The following is a 17,120-nucleotide window of genomic DNA, read 5'->3' as shown; positions in this document are numbered from 1 at the left end:
ATTTGGATGCTTATCTTGATGGGATCCTATGACACCAGCTGACTTCCTGCCTTTCGGGCAGGGGGCTGGACTCAATGATCTTCCGAGGTCCCTTCCAGCCCTAATGTCTATGAAATCTCTCTTTTAGGGCCTTCTTAGGAAAATCAACTGAAAAAGTTACTCTCCTACTTAATGTAGAAGCCATTGAGAAGGTTCCTCTAGAGTAAGGATGTCAAAGATGCATACTGCCTTGTGGGCCAGATCTGCCTTGGAGTCGTGGAGGGGGCAGGGCCCGCTGCTGAATTCTGGCGTATGGAGCCCTGCTGGGGATGTGTGTTAGTGGTGGAGGGATGAACCACTAGTGTGTTAATCTCCATGGTTTGGGAACCAGCACTAGTTTATGCCATTCCACTTGCCTTGCAGATGCAGGGGGATCCAGATCCAGCCTGTGAGGAGCTATACAATCTGGATTCAGCCTATGGGAGTTTGACACCCCTGCTCTAGAGTATAGGGGGAGAGGCTTTCTGTTTTGTTTGTTTGTCCCAAAGTCTATTCTAATTCCTCGTCCTATTTTAGATGTGAGAACTGAATAAACGTATACTCACTATCCAACTCAGGATAGTAATGTTAGCTTTCATCAGCTTTCTATGTGCTCAGGAAGAACTTGGATTTCATAGTGGGATCAAATCCCTACCAGTACAAAGTGCTTCTGTTTGGTCTTTTCACAGTACTGAGAGTCTTCACAAAATATCGACTGGTAGTGGGAATCTGTCCATCTCAGGTAATTGACTGATCAAGGGCAAATCTCATCAAGAATTTGCCACAGCTGAGAATTCTGTTCTTCACTTATTCAGACAGTTGTATCTCATTATAGATTATGAAAAGGTGTCTTGCCCAATCACAGATGGTATTAGTGAAAGCATATATTTCTGTTGATAGATTTCTCACTCTAGATGGTGGTCTGATTATGACAGTTACTGTACCTCGTACTTCTAGGCCATAGGTCAGTTTGCACGTATGCGATGCCATTTGCCAGGTTTCATGATTGTTTGTTAAAAGACTTTGTATGGTCAGTGCATATTGCTTGGTAAAGGCATCGAATAATCATGTCAGTTGTAATCCCTACATGCATGCCATTGGCATTGGATTGCTGGTTAGATACCAAGAATGTTCACTCAGTAGTGCTCTTTTACTAGGATACTCAAGCTTCATCTTTCTGCACATTGGACCAGACTCTGAACAAAGATGTGACAAAGCTGGCAGACTACTGCACCTCATGGCGGCTCATGCCGAGTCCTGCCAAAACTGTATCCAGTGTATTCCATCTCCGCAATGCCAATGCCAAAAAAGAACAGAATGTTTGTATGAGTGGTCAGAGACCAAAGCATGATCCCTGCTCAACATACTTGGGAGTGTCTTTAGACAGAACCCTTACTTTCCAGGAACACCTAAAGAAAACAGCAGCAACGGTCCTGAAACAACTTGCTAGCCAAGCTTGCTGGATCAATGTAGGGAGCTGCAGCCACAACACTTCTGTCTTTAGCTCTTGTTCTGTCATATTCAGCAGCAGAGTATTGTGGTGGTGGACAAGTGTTATTCGACCTGGAGGGATGTGGGCAGTGGGGTTCCCCAGGGCTTGGTCCTCAGGCTGCACTGTTCAACATCTTCATCAGTGACTTGGGCGAGGGGGTAGAAAGCACCCTGTTCAAGTTCGCAGATGACACTAAGATGTGGGGTGAAGTGGATACGCTAGCAGGAAGGAACAGGCTGCAAGCGGATCTAGACAGGTTACAGGGGTGGGCCGAAGAGAACGGGATGGGGTTCAACACTAACAAGTGCAGGGTAATGTACCTGGGGAGGAAGAACCAGCAGCACACCTACAGGCTGGGGAACTCCCTTCTCGCCAGTGTTGAGACAGAAAAGGATCTTGGAGTCGTCATTGATGCCACAATGAACATGGGCTGACAGTGTGGGGACGTGGTCAGGAAGGCCAGCCGTACCTTGTTGTGCATCCACAAATGCATCTCAAGCAGGTCCAAGGAGGTGATCCTCACCCTCTATGCGGCACTGGTCAGGCCACAGCTGGAGTACTGCATCCAGTACTGGGCGCCGCACTTCAGGAGGGATGTGGCCAATATGGAGAGGGTCCAAAGGAGCGCCACCTGGATGATCAGGGGTCAGCAGGGCAGGCCCTAGGAGGAGAGGCTGAGGGACCTGAACCTGTTCAGCCTCCAAAAGAGAAGGCTGAGAGGGGATTTACTGGCAGTCTGCAAACTAGTCAAGGGGGACCAGCAGGCATTGGGAGAGTCCCTGTTCCCCCGAGCAGTCCCGGGAGTTGTAAGAAACAATGGACACAAGCTAGCGGAGGGTAGTTTCAGGCTAGACATTAGGAAGCGCTATTTCACTGTCGGGGTGGCTAGGACCTGGAACCAACTTCCAAAAGAAGTGCTGGTTCCTACCCTGGGGGTCTTTAAAAGGAGGCTGGACAAACATCTGGCCGGGGTCATTTGACCCCAGTACTCTTTCCTGCCACGGCAGGGGGTTGGACTAGATGATCTCCTCGGGTCCCTTCTGACCCTACCAACTATGAAACTATCTGTCTGGCAAAGGTCATCACATACACATCTTGTTGAGACTCAGCTGAATGCAACCAGGCATATCATAACTGGAAATGTCCGCTCGACTCCGCTTCCCTGGCTTCCTGTCCTTGCAAATATCACTTCCCCACACATTCATCATCTGATGACCCAAAGTTGGTTGAAACCATTTGTACTGCACCTTACCTACCATTCTATGATGACCTGTTTAATCTACCCAAGGCCCGCCTTCATTCACGACGCCCCTTATGGAGCAACCTCCCTCACCAGGATCTGTTTGCAGAAACCCCTGGATCAAGGAATGGGAATCACAGGAGGTCACAAACAAGTTCCTTGTGACAATCCCCACTTGTCAACCTGCTGGCTTTGAACTATCACAGCAAGAGTGGTTTGTGCTTTAACAGGTTGAGGATAGGCCAAGACCCCTGTGCAGCCAACCAGTGCTGTTGCAAAAGGGGGGGGGGGGGGAGTGGGGTGACTGTCCTGGGCACCAAAGCAAAGGAGCACCAACAGGTGCTGCCCAGCTGGGGCAGAGCACGGGACGGATCCACGAGTGGCTTGGGGGGCAGGGGGGGACAGGGAAAGGGCAGCTCCTGCTGCTGTGTGTACTCCTGGCAAGCGTGAGGGGGTGTGCCCCTGGGATCTGTGCATGTGGTGAGGGCTGGCTGTTGCTGCGGGCTTTGCCCCGGGTCCTCAGTGCTAACCCATCGTTCACATGTGGAGAGATGCAAATAATGCTGCACATCACTGAGGAGTGTCCCCCTCGACAAACTAAGAGGTGGGTTAATAACTTTGAATTCAGCTAACAAGGAGGCTGTTGCTTGGCTTCGCAGGTTTGCATTCGCTAAATGAATAAAAAAAATACTAGGATGCTGACTTATGCATCAGGTGTAGGTTCAGGCATACAACTAGGCCATCTACAAATATAAGGAACATTTCTCTCAAAAAGACATGAAACTTCATATTTAATAAACTAATTGTACAAGCAGTGAGGTAGCAAGTTAACCATTCTGATCTGTTTGCGAGAATCTGCACTGAAGGAGTTCTGTATGCTAATATATATGAACAGTGGTAGGGGTTGTCAGCCAAAAGCAGCAGTGATAGTTATGGATGCTTTTCCTACACAACATTTTGAACGTGAGGATAAGATCTCGTTCCAAGTTTTATATCTGAAGTTGTCAGACTTTCATTTGACTATCAATTTCTCCCTTTCTCTCCCCATACCCACACGGTGATTAACCTGTTACTGACTGGGAAAGAGACCCAATGCTTTTGATGTGTTAAGTGCCTTGTTACTCTGACCTTGTTAGACTACTTCCTTATGTTTTTATTTGCTGTCTCTTGCTTCAAACAGATAAGCCTTCCTCTTGCAGATTTTCAAAACTGGATTATGCCTTACATATCAGTTTGCTGTCTTTTGGCTGATGTACAGCTCCTGCTATATATTAAAGCTGACGCCACTTCTATACAAGTTCCATCCTCTGCTTGCAAGGCAGCTCCATACAGTAATTCTCCTTGTTCTTGTTAAATACTGTGTCCTTGACCTGGCTGCAAAAACGAAAAAATTACTGCTTTGCTTAGTGACGATCAGGAATCCTCAGTCCCAATTTCCAGATTGATGTTGGCTAGCATTTACCTAGAGTGGGATCCACCAAAATGCATGTCAAAAAAGAAAAAGTGATTATTCTTTTTTTTTTTTTTTTTAGTAATTGTGCTGCTTTAAGTCATTGTAGACCCTGTGGGTCTCACAGTTTGCTCTCTGTTCTGGCCTTTTATGAGCACTCTCCATCTGGGAATCTAAATTAGCAAGGGAAAGGTTGCAGTTACTCTTGCGTGCATGGGGCACGTATACACTTAGGGTATGATCCATAGTTACTGGAAGGTTGGTATCCAAGGGTAAAATAGAATATCACTGCAAAATAGAGTGAACAGGTTATAGTGGATTTTGTCTTCATTTTTTTGAGAAAAGAGCAAGCTTGAGAAACGTCAACTGAGGAGGAGCTTCCTCCTGGAAGTAGGACCCTGATACAGTGTGTGCAGAAAATCTCTAATAATGTTCAGTGTCATTTATAACAGTGTTGACTTGCTTCTAAAATATTAAAAAATACTTGTTAGTAGAGATCTCATTGTTTGTTTGTTGTGACTTGATTGTCAAATTGTAGCTTGCTCACCTAGAACAACAATAGGCAGCAGCTGGTGAATTATTCCTCTTGAGGTTTGGAATACATTATAAATATTCAGAAGGCACCTTGGCGCTATGTTACACAGAGAATCTGCTTTTTCACCAGCCTGTATATTACAAAGGCTGTTTTACTAACTGTATGTCATGATCTCTTCTTTTATTTATGGTATATGGTATTTATAGCTATAGGATCTCAGAAATGCTTGCAGGCTTTTGTTTCTGATGGAAATATGAAACACAACTGTATAGCTCCTCTAATACAACTCCTCTAGTTTGCTTTTCCTTTTACAGGGTAGATCAGTGAGGTCTCTAGTTTAAGAACAAAAGTTCAAAGGTGTGATCTAGAGAGTCAGGGAAGATGTCTGTATTTAAGAGGGATACTGATTTCCCCCCTCTCCCCTCAGATAAAAAGTAATTTTCTGCTCAAGTTGTTATACCTAAATATTGTTGCTTATATGTTCAGTGCTTCCTGATAAGTTTGGTTATGAACTAAAAAGTCTAGACCAAGGGTGCTCAGCCCCCATCTTGCAGGCCAAATATGGCCTGCAGAGCCATGTCATCTGGCTTGGAGAGCTCCCATAGGTCTGAAAATTCGATGGTGGGGGAGCAGTGGCAGTTAATTGCTGCGCTCTTGCTGCTGAATTACAGTCCCATGAGATGCCCTGTAGGCCAGATATTAAGGCCCTGTACCGTCTGATTGGGGCAACACAATCATAGGGCAGTATGGAGTTGATTTCAGGCGGCATGGGGCCTGGTCCCAGTATGGGACTAGGCAGAGGTGGCATGGGGCCCAACCCTGGCACTCGTGGCTTGATTTGCCCCACAGGCCAGCTGTATGCCAGTCCTTTGGCCCATGGCCAAAAGGTTGAGCGCTACTGGTCTAGACTATTAAACCGAGTTAAACCTTGTTATGTATATGCGAGTAAAGATACTGATGTATTTTTAACTCCGTAGTTTCTAAAACTGAAAAATGTGAAGAAGAACTATTCAGTATTTAGGCCAGTGAAATGTTGTAATGGAGTACTGCGTTAAGCAAAAAATTTAATTAGTAGCTTAACTCCCTTGTAATACAAGAGCAATAGTCAAGTCAAGGGCTAGTTCAATTGCAAATTGATTAAAGGTTGTGCAGGGGGCAGACCCATCCCTCAGGGGGATGAATTGGGGCGACCACCTTAGGCCCCGCGGACAGTGTTGTACAGGCCCTGCTGCGGCCGCCACACGCTGCTAGCTCCACTGCGGCTGCAGCGTGCCGCTGGCTCCACGCTCTGGCTGCTCACCGCCCTTCCTCCCTTGCCCTGCACATCCCTAGGGACAGTTCTGGCAGGGAGGACACCCTTTACATGTTAACATGTTTGAAAATATTTTCAAACTTGTAAATCTTGTTAATTAGTTCCCATAAAGAGAAGCATGTAGCAATCTTGGTTAGTTCAATGCTACAGATATTTTGTTCTTAGAAACTGCTATTGGAGGTTTACATTTGGTATGTGATAGTGGATTCCTTCAACTTCTTGTAGCCTTGCTCTTCCTGTAGTTTTATTGTCTACCACAGGGGCAGACAAAATACAGCCTGCAGGCTGGATCTGGCCTGCAGGGCCCCTCCAGAAAACAGTTATTACAAGTCTGTGGCTGCCCCTTTGAAAGCCAGCTGGACAGACTGCTGGCTCTGTTGTGCAGGGCTCCCCATGACTCTGTGCAGCTCCTGGGACTCCACTGGAGCCATGTGCAGCTGAGGGAGCCCCACGTGATGGACCTTGCAGCCTGGCCCTACTCCCTGCATAATGTGTAGCTTCTGGGACTTGGCAGGAAGCGGGGCTGAGCTGGCCTGGCTCCATCACAAGGGGCTCCCCGGTGTTCCCGAGAGCTGCATGTGGCAGTAGGGAGTGGGGCCAAACTGCCAGCTCCATTGCACAGGGCTCTTCCCCCGGCGGTGTGTGACTCTGGCCAAATCCCAGGAGCTGCATGTGATTCACGGGGACCCCCATGCTCCTGCTAACCTGAGCTCTGCACCCCTGTTGCCCGCCTTGGCCCTGCTAACCCCCCTGTCCCGCCTAGTTGCAACTTTCCCTCCTGTTTGCCACCACTTCCCTATCTGCTGTCTGGAGTGCTGCAGCAGGGACAGGAGGAGGATCTGCTGGAGGCTGGGGAAGCTGAGCAGTTTGCTGGGCGGCTGCAGCAGCAGAAGTTGTGCATGCTGGCCAGCACCAGGGCCCTCCCACGGGCAAGGGTGGGAGCACAGTGCACTGCCTTGGTGGCAGTGGGTGGAGCTCAGCCCCATGTGAAGCACAGCAGGGGCAGCTGGGATATAATTAATTGGTGGGTGCCTGCCTGCAGACCAGATGGAATTGCCTGGTGGGCTGGATCCAGCCTGCAGGCTGTATTTTGCCCACTCCCGTACTAAGCAGTTTAAACTTATCTGCAGAAAAAAAATTAATCAGAAAATCATCCCTGTTCAGTAGAACACTTAAGCACATACTTAACTTTTATCATGCTTAAGAGCTGTCCTGAATTGGAGCCAAAAGAATTGCCTAAATCAGCATGTAGATATACTGAAGTTCTCAGAAAATTGGAAAGATGAGGGAAATCTGTTAACTAATGTTAGATCCAATACTTATTTTGTTTATGGATCTCCTATTTCCTTTCTTATCCGAGTCTTTTCTACAGCAAACGGCTTCTTTGGACAATTGAGGGGAAATTGGATAAAATTTCCCACTGTGATTTGTGTTTGGAGTCATTTAAAAAAATGGAGCCTTGACTTGACAGGAACTCTGTTTATTCATATATTAATGTATAATGAGGATTATATTCTTAATCTTATTTGTATTTAGTGCTTAACAGTATTGCTTAAATAAAATCTGAGGTACAAAGTAAACTTGTTATATTCTACAGTGTTGTGCTTTCTACAAAAGGGTTTGTTAACTTGTTTTTTTTCCCCTTAGATTGCTACTATTTCTCCAGGGATGGCCTCATGTGAAAACACTCTAAATACACTGAGATACGCAAATAGGTATGGGAAATGTTTAGTTTGTAATCAGTTTTGCTACATTTCTGAATTGTGCAATAATGATGCTATGGGAGGCATAATTATTTTAGGTATTTTCTAATAGTTTTAGTGCAGTTGCATTTCTCTGCAAATTACAGTCCAGAGACTGTTCTAAGCATTTATATTTTTTTAAAGTTAGTATGTCACTTTTCCAAAACAGTAGATTAAGGCACTGGAAACTGGATTCTGGTTTTTATCTATAGACAAGTTCAGCAACAGTGTGTAAAGTCCCTGGTAGGGGCAAAATGAATTGGCCTGTTGTGAGATATTGTCTCCTAGAGTGAAAAGGCCAGTTCATTTTCCATTTAGATTCTTTTGGAGCTTCTTCTGAGATGGTTTTTTGTAATGTGCATATTTATCCACTAGGAGTTGGATGGAGACCACTGTGTCATTTTATGCACAGTACTGCTGAATACACAAACTTCTTCATTTACCTTACCAGTGATATTTTTTTTACTAACTTTTAACTGTTGTGTTCTCCTTTTTAAATTGTATTTAATATAATATTATATCTCTGTTCTTCAGTCTGATGTAGTAATTTGTAACTTTCAATTTTCTGAATTCAGTCAGAAATCTGAACAGCTGTTCAGCAGATGCTTTACAAATGGGTATGGATAATGGAGGATGTACTGTAGTTCTTGTTGGGCAACTTTCATTTGGGATTTAAGTACAAGACTAGAGCTGGTCAGGATTTTTCTACTAAAACCTAGAGTCTCTAACCTAGAACCTCTACGAATAGCAAGTTTCAAGAAGTGCTATCCAGTATTTGGGAAAGTCTGTGCCGTTGAAAAATGCATATTTGGCCTTGACATGTTCATGGGAACACCTTAGCTTGGACTGTTGTTTTACTCCCCATTCTTAACTTTTTTGAAGTAAGCAATGTCTTACAAGATATCTGTCAATTTTAAGTGCATTTTAAGTGCATTCCTTAACTTAAATACCAAATAAAGATGTGGTCTGTTGTTGCCTGGAGTAAGGCCTTGGAGTATTTTGGATGGCCATGAAGTAGTGTGTGAAACATACCACAGGTAGTCAGAGATTGATAAGATGCGTAAAAATGTTTAGAGGTGCACTGATATATCAGTCGCATATCGTATTGGCACCGATAAAAGGAAAATTAACATTATTGGTCATCAGCTTTTTTTGGCCAGTGATGTTACCGATTTAAATGCTGTGTGTATGCATGCAGCCTCAGCATGCATGCGGCCAGGAATGCAGCCTGGCAGCTTGGAGAGCAGTGTCCAGCTGGTAAGTTTGTGGGGAGGGAAAGAGCATGGGGGGAGGAAGGGGTGGGAGAGCAGTTTGAGGCCCCCATGATGAGGGAGGAAGTGGGGCAGTGGCACTGGGGTGGGTGGGCGGGAAGGGACGGCAGTGGCACTGGGAGGGTTGGCTATAGCCCTCCAAAGCCCCTCTAGCGCCACCCCTGCTTGGGGCACTCTGTTTTGCCTGGAGTGCCCTGAGCAGGGGCAGTGCTAGAGGCGGTTTGGGGGGGCTATAGCCACCCCTCCCAGCGCTACCACCACCCACCCTGAGCCTGGCCTTGGCTCAGATCCTGCACCAAGAGGCCAGTGCAGCCCCTGGCCTCGAGCCCACAGTGGGCAGCTTGCCTCCACCCCATGCACAAATTGGGGGGGGGGGGGGTACATGCCCCATCCAGGGGTGCATGCAGTGGCAGGGTCCCGCTCCCAGCCCCAGGGTCACATTCACTGCCTGACTGGGCAGCCCCTGCCCCACTGAATCTTTCATTGTGGGGGCTTCGATTTGTCCTCCCCCACACCCGTTTTTCCCCTGCAGACTTACTGGCAGGCAGGATGCTGCTCTCCAAGGTGCCCGGCTGCATTCCTCTTAAATTGGCTATCCAGTTGGTATCGACTAATGTGTCTGGTTAATAATCGGCTATGGGTATAAGCCAGGAAAATTTTTATTGGTGCACCCCTAGTACTTTCTAGAGTTTTAAAACAACACAAATCTATTGTCTGTTAACTGTGAAGGTTAGTATACAGGTGACCCTTGCCATTTGTGGGGGCTATGTTCTTGAGATCCCCATGAATGGCAAAATCCACTGAATAAGGTATTGCGTTCATGAACGTGGTGCCCCCAGCTGCTGGGGGTGGGCACGCTGCACTGGCGACAGCGAGAGCCTGGCGGCGGCAAGCGTAAAATTCCCGAGGAACTCCTTCAAGTGTATTTAAGGTGCGGGTTCGGCATTTGCAAACATTTGAAACCACAAATGCTGAACCTGCGAATAGTGAGGGTAGTTTATATTAATGTTGGAACAAGACCTCTGAAGTCGATATTCAGCAATATCCTTTAGTATCTTTTTTTTCATAATGAATCAGTTTGATGTGTGATTTCAAAACTGTTAAAATATTAAGGCTACATACCGATGCTCAGTTTCTACCTGGAGAATCACTCCTCTTCCCATAGAAATAAAGTGTGCAGATGTTAAGGCTTTTTCTTCCAGAGCAAAACTGGCAGCTCCTGAAGAAAAATAATCCGAGAATAACCAGGGTAAATCATCCTGGGAGGCTGAACTCTGCACACTTCCCCAGAGAAGTTAAGCTAGGGGAAACTGGAAGGAGTGGAGCTGAAGGAAGGGCTACTTGCCTTCCTGAGACTGGGGTAATACGCTTCCCATGCATTGGGAGATATGAGGAACAGTAACAACCATTCCCTGCTTCTTCCACAAACTGAACAATACCTGGTTGGCAGGCTTTGCCAACTTCCTCTGGTTTCCCCTTGCTTGGCAGGTTGGCCAGGGGAAAACTGGCAGGACTGGGCTGCCAGGGGTCTTTCCCTGAGTCCTTCTCCTAGCCCCTCCAGCATTTAAATCACTGTTCATGCTGCTAAGGTAAACAGTGGGGATGACTTTAAAAACTGGAGGGGCCAAGAGCCGGGTGTGAAGAAGCCCAGCTCGTAGTCCCTCTGGCTTTCTGTTGTCACTTGCACCACCCAACTGAGCTGGAGGCAGGCTGCTGTTGCCCTGCACTGCTATGGGTCAGCCCAGAACAGCCTGGGGTGAAGCAGGCTGCTGCACCCCTGCTACAAAACTCTCAGCACCTTACCCTAGCAGCTTAGTCCTCCCCCTCTCCCACCACTCCTCTGATTTGGCCCTGAAGAGCCCAAGGGGTGGGGCTGCTCTAGTGCAGGTGAGAATGGGGAGGTTTGCCACCATGGCAGAGTGTCCCCTTCTCACAATCTGCTGATTGTTGGAAAGGGAGAGGACATTCTCCCAGGGCTGGAACCTTCCCCAAACGATCTTTGGCAGCTCCTGCTTTTTAGCAGCTGCCAAAGTGCTCACCTTTGGAGGTCTCCATCCATAGGCTGGGGCTGGAGAAACGTCTGTGCAGTCCAGATCCCTGGCTGTTTGTTTACTGAAAGAAATTTCTTTTGGTAGAAATGGAACATCCATATTCAGCCTAGCTGAAAACAGTTCTGTTCCCTGTAATGCTGTTACATTCTGTGGAAAAAAAATACACTGCAAGCATGTGCATGATTTGTGTTTTAATAATGTCTGCAACAAGCTTCCTTTAGAATCTAGACTTGCTTTTTAAGAAGGCTTTGTATATGATGCAGAAATACCAACTAGTTTGGTAGATACTTAGTACTTTTAGAATTTGTCCATGTATTTAAAGCCTATGTTCTCCTTAGTATTTTAGCTCTCAACTTCCTTTTAGTAATATACCATTTTCATATCAACCTATGCGTAGCATCTACAAAAAGTAATTTATAAGTTATACACAGACTGTACAGTACTGTATTCATGGCTTAAGATGCACTTAAAACTAAGAAGTATGTTATTTAAATAATTATAGCTGCAGTAACTTGATATTTTGAAAGTAATGCTTTAGTGTACTGTGAATTTGGGACAAATTCTATTCATTATACCAACATAAGCCCAGCGTAGCTCAGCTACAGACAGGAGTTGTTAGATTTACACTGCTTTAAAGATCAAAATTTGGCTTACTGAATTTTCTCAAAAATATGGTTGCAACTCAAGTTTGAAGAAGGTCTGAATATCTTGCATTGCGTCTCATAATTGTGTGTTAGTTTTAAATCAGACTGCTTTATTTGTGTGTGTGCTTTAATATGTAGGAGAGTGCTAAATGAAAAGTTGTAATTGTCATTGTCTTTACAAGAACCTTTTATTTTAATTTGCTGCTGTATCTTGCTGCTGCAGAGTAAAGGAATTTGGAATTAGTCCTTCGGATATTCCCTTCTCACAGGGTAGTGGCAGTCGCTCTGATCTCTCTCCTTCCTATGAGTATGACGACTTTTCTCCTTCGATCACCAGGTCTACTTCATTCTTTACATGGAATTTTTTTTCAAGTTTTTTTGTTCAACTGTAATTTTATAAATCAAATCTTCACTTATTTCCCTCCCCTTGAGTCATCACATACTTTATTTTTCATTCTGTTTGACAGGTGATGATACTGCATGGTCTGCAATCATCTTCCCAATTTTAATTCATTTACTTTTTTAAACATTTGTATATTTTGTACCCAGGCTTGCTTATTTCCCCTCATACATAAAAATGATGATGTCATCTTTGTAGACTTAGTGGATTGGTTCTTAAATCTATGTTTTATTTTGACCTTGTTGCCGTTCCATAATTCAGTGAATAAAAACATATTGGAAGATTTGTTACCATAAAACAATAAAAAAGGCTCTGTGCACATCCTTTCAAAACATTTGATGACGTGAACACTAGCTCAGAAAAGCTTATGCTTTTCTATTCTACTAGATCTAGAGCTCTATATATGAGATCAGCATAAGCTTTTCTGACCTTATATATAGATACATACATCCCCCATATTTACTCGAATATAAGATGACCCTGAATATAATTATGACACCCAATAATAAGATCTTATATAGGAAAGTTTATAATTTGTGTTTATAATCTTCCAGGTGTAGAATCTAACACTCTTGGAGGTTTGCCTCAATTTGTCCCCTTCCCACTGCTACAGTAGGGAACATAAATCTGGGAGTTCAGGTTGGCCCCCTTGTTCTCTGCTTACCACAGCTTGTTCTTCATGCACAGAGACAATCCAAGCAGGGTGTGGGGCCTGGAGTAAAGCGGTGTATGTGGGGAAGCTGGTGGGGAGGGAGGTGGGGGGGGGAGGGAGAGGGGTGGTGAATTGCCGGACGTGGTGGATTTGGTGGCAGGGGGTGCCGAATGGCCAGATATGAAGCCCCAAAGCGCAGGGCCTGGGGAGGTTGCCCTGATATACCCGCCCCAGGGACAGCCCTGCCCTGGCAGCCTTTACACCCTGCACTCCCTGAGCACATGGAAATGAAGGGCAAATTTGAAAACACTGACCTTGAAATAAGCATACCTGTAGTAATTTGCATAAAGGCACATTATTACGGGTACCCATAGACTGAGTTTAACCAGAACTGATGCAGTTCATCCTTTTTGGAGCTGTTGCAAGTTTTAGCACAGGTATCCCCTAAACATACTTTTAAGCATCACTTTTATACCTACTTATGTTTAGTACAAACTCTATACATGGCATTAGTCCAAAACCAAAGGGCTCATGATTTACCATGTAGGTCATTGTCCTGGGACCCAGGAGAGTCAACAACATTTCAAGCCATGATAACCTCACAGTTCAGCACTGCTCAGTATGTGCGTCTGTCCCAGATATCTCCCCGCAAAAGATCCATGTACTAATTAGCCCCCCACTTATGACGGGTGTTCTTGTCATGACTCCTGGAATCCTCTAAAAATGTATATACAGATGAGGCGCAGCTCTGCCTTCACCTCAGGGAAGGTGGGACCACACTAATCTTATATGATAGGCTGAGAGAAGGGGAACAGAGGGATTCTGGGTGAACTGTTTGGGGCCCCATTTGGTGATGTTTAGCAGACATTTAAGGCAGGTGAAGAAACAGGAATGATTGGAAATGAGAAAGAAAGGCACAGCTCAGCTGTGGTAGTGAAGAGGAAATAAAAATGTATTCAGTGTAGTGGCTCACCATGACTTGGGTAAAAGGTCGGCTCTGAGATGGGCTATGTACAACAGGCACTCCCATCTATCTTATTCACATGGTCTGCACTCACTCACCTGTGTCATAGGTTCCCAATAGTATGTTTGCCCAATTTTGGCCATGTGTTTTATAGTCATGCTCAGTGTTTAATCAACTTCAGTGTTGGTTTCCATTACTGAGCACTTGTTGCTTTGGGCAGCTGTTTATTGATAGTATATTTATTCAGGTTTCCTTGTATGTGAAAGTAAGATGAGGCGCTTTTTTTTTTACTCCATGCCAATTATGGGGGGGGGCAGACCTTGTCTTGTATTTGAGTAAATATGGTATATGTTTAAATTAGTCTATAAGGTACAAATCTACCATGACATGTACGCAGAAAAATGTACTTGTCTGATTTTGTTCATTTTGTCTGTCTTTAAATTAGCAATTTATAACTATTGTTGACTTTTTAATTGTTAAAATGTTGAGAGAGTTTTTTTTAGATACACCACCATTTTAAATCAAGAGTAGGTGTCTCAGTTTTAAGGTAATGATAAGTTATTGGTCATGATTTATAGTAGGTGAAATTATACATATAGGAAGTCAGAGTAGATGATCATAAGCATCTAGGAACCAAAAATGGTCCCTTTTTGTCATTAAAATCCCATTGTGTTTGTAAAGTTGACATCATCAACTAAATAAATAAAATTATGTATAAGTATAAATTGCATTAAGGGTTTTTTGCCATTTGATATAGAATATTATAATCGAAATATGGAATCTTATTTTCTGATCATAGAGTAAAGGAATTAACAGTGGATTCTAGTGCGGCAGGAGACATTCGTCCAATCATACACCATGCTCCAAATCAGATTGATGATCTAGAGACACAGTGGGGTGTAGGGAGCTCACCTCAGAGAGATGATCTCAAACTACTTTGTGAACAAAATGTGAGTACCTTCCAGAATTTCTTACGTATTTTCACAGACTCATACAAAATAATTTTGCGTTCAACAGTAGATGAGGTCCTGGGTAAAGATTCCTATAGGCTTACTAGCTACTTCATTAAAGATAATAAAACTTGTGAATTAAGTTGCTGATTAACTTTTTCCTATTGTTAAAATGAACTTTTGCCAAAGATTTTGTTTTAGATTTTGCCTTTTTTTACTTTCTCTTTTTCTTATTGATAAAGACCTCTTAGTTCTCTCTTTTATTTGGAGATCGATTGGTTCCTCTTGCCTAGGTTTTTTTTTTTCCCTTTCTGATGCATCTTCATCTCTGTATAAGGAAACTGGCAGCATTGTATGAAGCTCATCCTTTTTTTTTCCTCCAGTTTTAGGGTTCTAAGTTACTCATTTAAATATTTCCCTTTCATGTATTATCTATTTCAAGTGACTTTTCCCAAGGTTTTCTAGCAGGTTTTTTTATGTTTAACCTTATTCTGATGTATTCCTGTATTTCTCTATAGTTAGGTTTCCTTTTTGGTCTGCAGCTGGAAGTGGGAATTTGGAGCTTGACTGTTTCTCCAAGAAACCGAGCCAGCTCAGTATGCCTTTTATTTGTAGTTACAGGCAATTTCTAGACCCCTTGTATTTGTTCTTTAGCTCAAAGACGGAGAATAATTGAAATAATTCAAAGGACTTACTAGTTTGGTAAATTGGCTAAATACAGCTATTTCAGAATAATTACAATTACTACTGCAGTATAAGACCTCACGTGGGCACTCTTTTCTGTCCACATGGGGATTGTAAATCCCTATCACTGGACATGCCTATGGCTAATCTAGGCAGGTGTTTTTCTTGCACAGGTAGCACTAGCCATTTGCTGTCCCTGTGGACCTCCATGGTAAAAACATCATTGCTTACTCAGTATTTAGCATACCAGCTCTTCTGTGCAGACTTGGTTGTTTTGTTGGTTTCACACTCTGCCCCGCTTTTACCAGTTGATGGAAATGTAGCTGTTAGCTCAGTGAGCCAGCTGTAAATAATGGGGAGTGCTTTCCAGAATTGCTGTTCTGCTGAATTTCTAAGCGTAGACAAGGTTTAATTTAGCACATATTTGCTTCTCCTAGGTAGGATTGGTCTGTGTTCTTCAGCAGAAGTCTGTTCAGTGCAAAAGGACTTGTTGGTAGTCCTCCTGCACCTGAGGTAGAGGCAAAAAGCTGTGGGCTTTGGGAATTATGCCTTATAGCCTTGCTGGGCAAGGTAGTGCTGTACCTTCTGCTCCCAGGAGGCAGCCTATGCCTGTTGGCCTGTCTTCAGCAACTGGTCATGCCAGTGCTGGCAGGAGTGACTCCCTTGACTTGGACACCTGCATTTGGTAAAGAACACAGCAGAAGTAGACTCCTGGGTAGATGGTCTCTTATCTCATAGACATTAGGGCTGGAAGGGACCTCGGAAGATCATCGAGTCCAGCCCCCCGCCCAAAGGGCAGGAAGTCAGCTGGGGTCATAGGATCCCAGCAAGATAAGCATTCAGTTTCATCTTGAAGATGTTCAGTGAAGGCGCTTGAACAACCTCCGGTGGCAGGCTGTTCTAGACCTTGGGGGCTCGGACAGTAAAGAAATTCTTCCTTATGTCCAGCCTGAAACAATCTTGTAGTAGTTTGTGACCATTCGACCTCGTCATCCCTTGGGGTGCTCTGGTGAACAAATGTTCCCCCAGATACTGGTGGTCACCCCTGATTAACTTGTAGGTGGCCATCAGATCACCCCTGAGCCTGCGCTTTTCCAGGCTAAAGAGCCCCAGGGCTCTCAGCCTGTCATCGTAGGGTCTGCTTCCCTGACCTCTGATCATGCGCGTGGCTCTTCTCTGGACTCTCTCAAGCTTCTCCACATCCTTTTTGAATTGTGGAGCCCAAAACTGGACGCAGTACTCCAGCTGCGGCCTCACTAAGGCCGAGTACAGGGGGAGAATGACGTCCCGGGATTTGCTTGAGAAGCATCTATGGATGCAAGCCAGCGTTTTGGTCCCTTTACTAGCCACAGCATCGCATTGCAGGCTCATGTTCATCTTGCGGTCAGTGATGACCCCCAAGTCTCTTTCTTCCATAGTGCTAGCCAACATAGCACTGCCGAGCCTATAAGGATGCTGCATGTTTTTTTTCCCAAGGTGGAGAACCTTGCATTTATCGGCGTTGAACACCATCAGATTCTCATCCGCCCACTTGCTGAGCCTGTCCAGGTCAGCCTGGATCATCTGCCTGTCTTCTGGTGTGGATGCTTTGCCCCAAAGTTTGGTGTCATCTGCGAACGTGGCCAGTCCGCTTCTGACTCCAGTGTCCACATCATTAATGAAGATGTTGAACAGTATGGGTCCAAGGACAGAGCCCTGGGGGACCCCACTGGTCA

General features: G+C 44.8%; 1 protein-coding gene across 5 annotated transcripts in view; it reads left to right on the top strand.

Moving 5' to 3' along the window:
* The window catches only part of KIF2A (kinesin family member 2A), a 107,151-nt gene that overhangs the window by 80,000 nt on the left and 10,031 nt on the right, over positions 1 to 17,120 (top strand). For 3 of the 5 annotated variants that reach the window (XM_019495957.2, XM_019495959.2, XM_019495958.2), the window contains 3 exons: positions 7,695 to 7,762; positions 11,979 to 12,092; positions 14,571 to 14,721. In XM_019495957.2, the coding sequence (XP_019351502.1) occupies positions 7,695 to 7,762; positions 11,979 to 12,092; positions 14,571 to 14,721 (333 nt within the window). The remainder of the gene's footprint in view (positions 1 to 7,694; positions 7,763 to 11,978; positions 12,093 to 14,570; positions 14,722 to 17,120) is intronic. The other 2 variants (XM_006263746.4, XM_006263745.4) reach the window with 1 other exon arrangement.

This window comes from Alligator mississippiensis, chromosome 3, assembly GCF_030867095.1.
Source record: "Alligator mississippiensis isolate rAllMis1 chromosome 3, rAllMis1, whole genome shotgun sequence".
Lineage (NCBI taxonomy): Eukaryota > Metazoa > Chordata > Crocodylia > Alligatoridae > Alligator > Alligator mississippiensis.
This window is presented reverse-complemented; position numbering and strand designations above follow the sequence as displayed.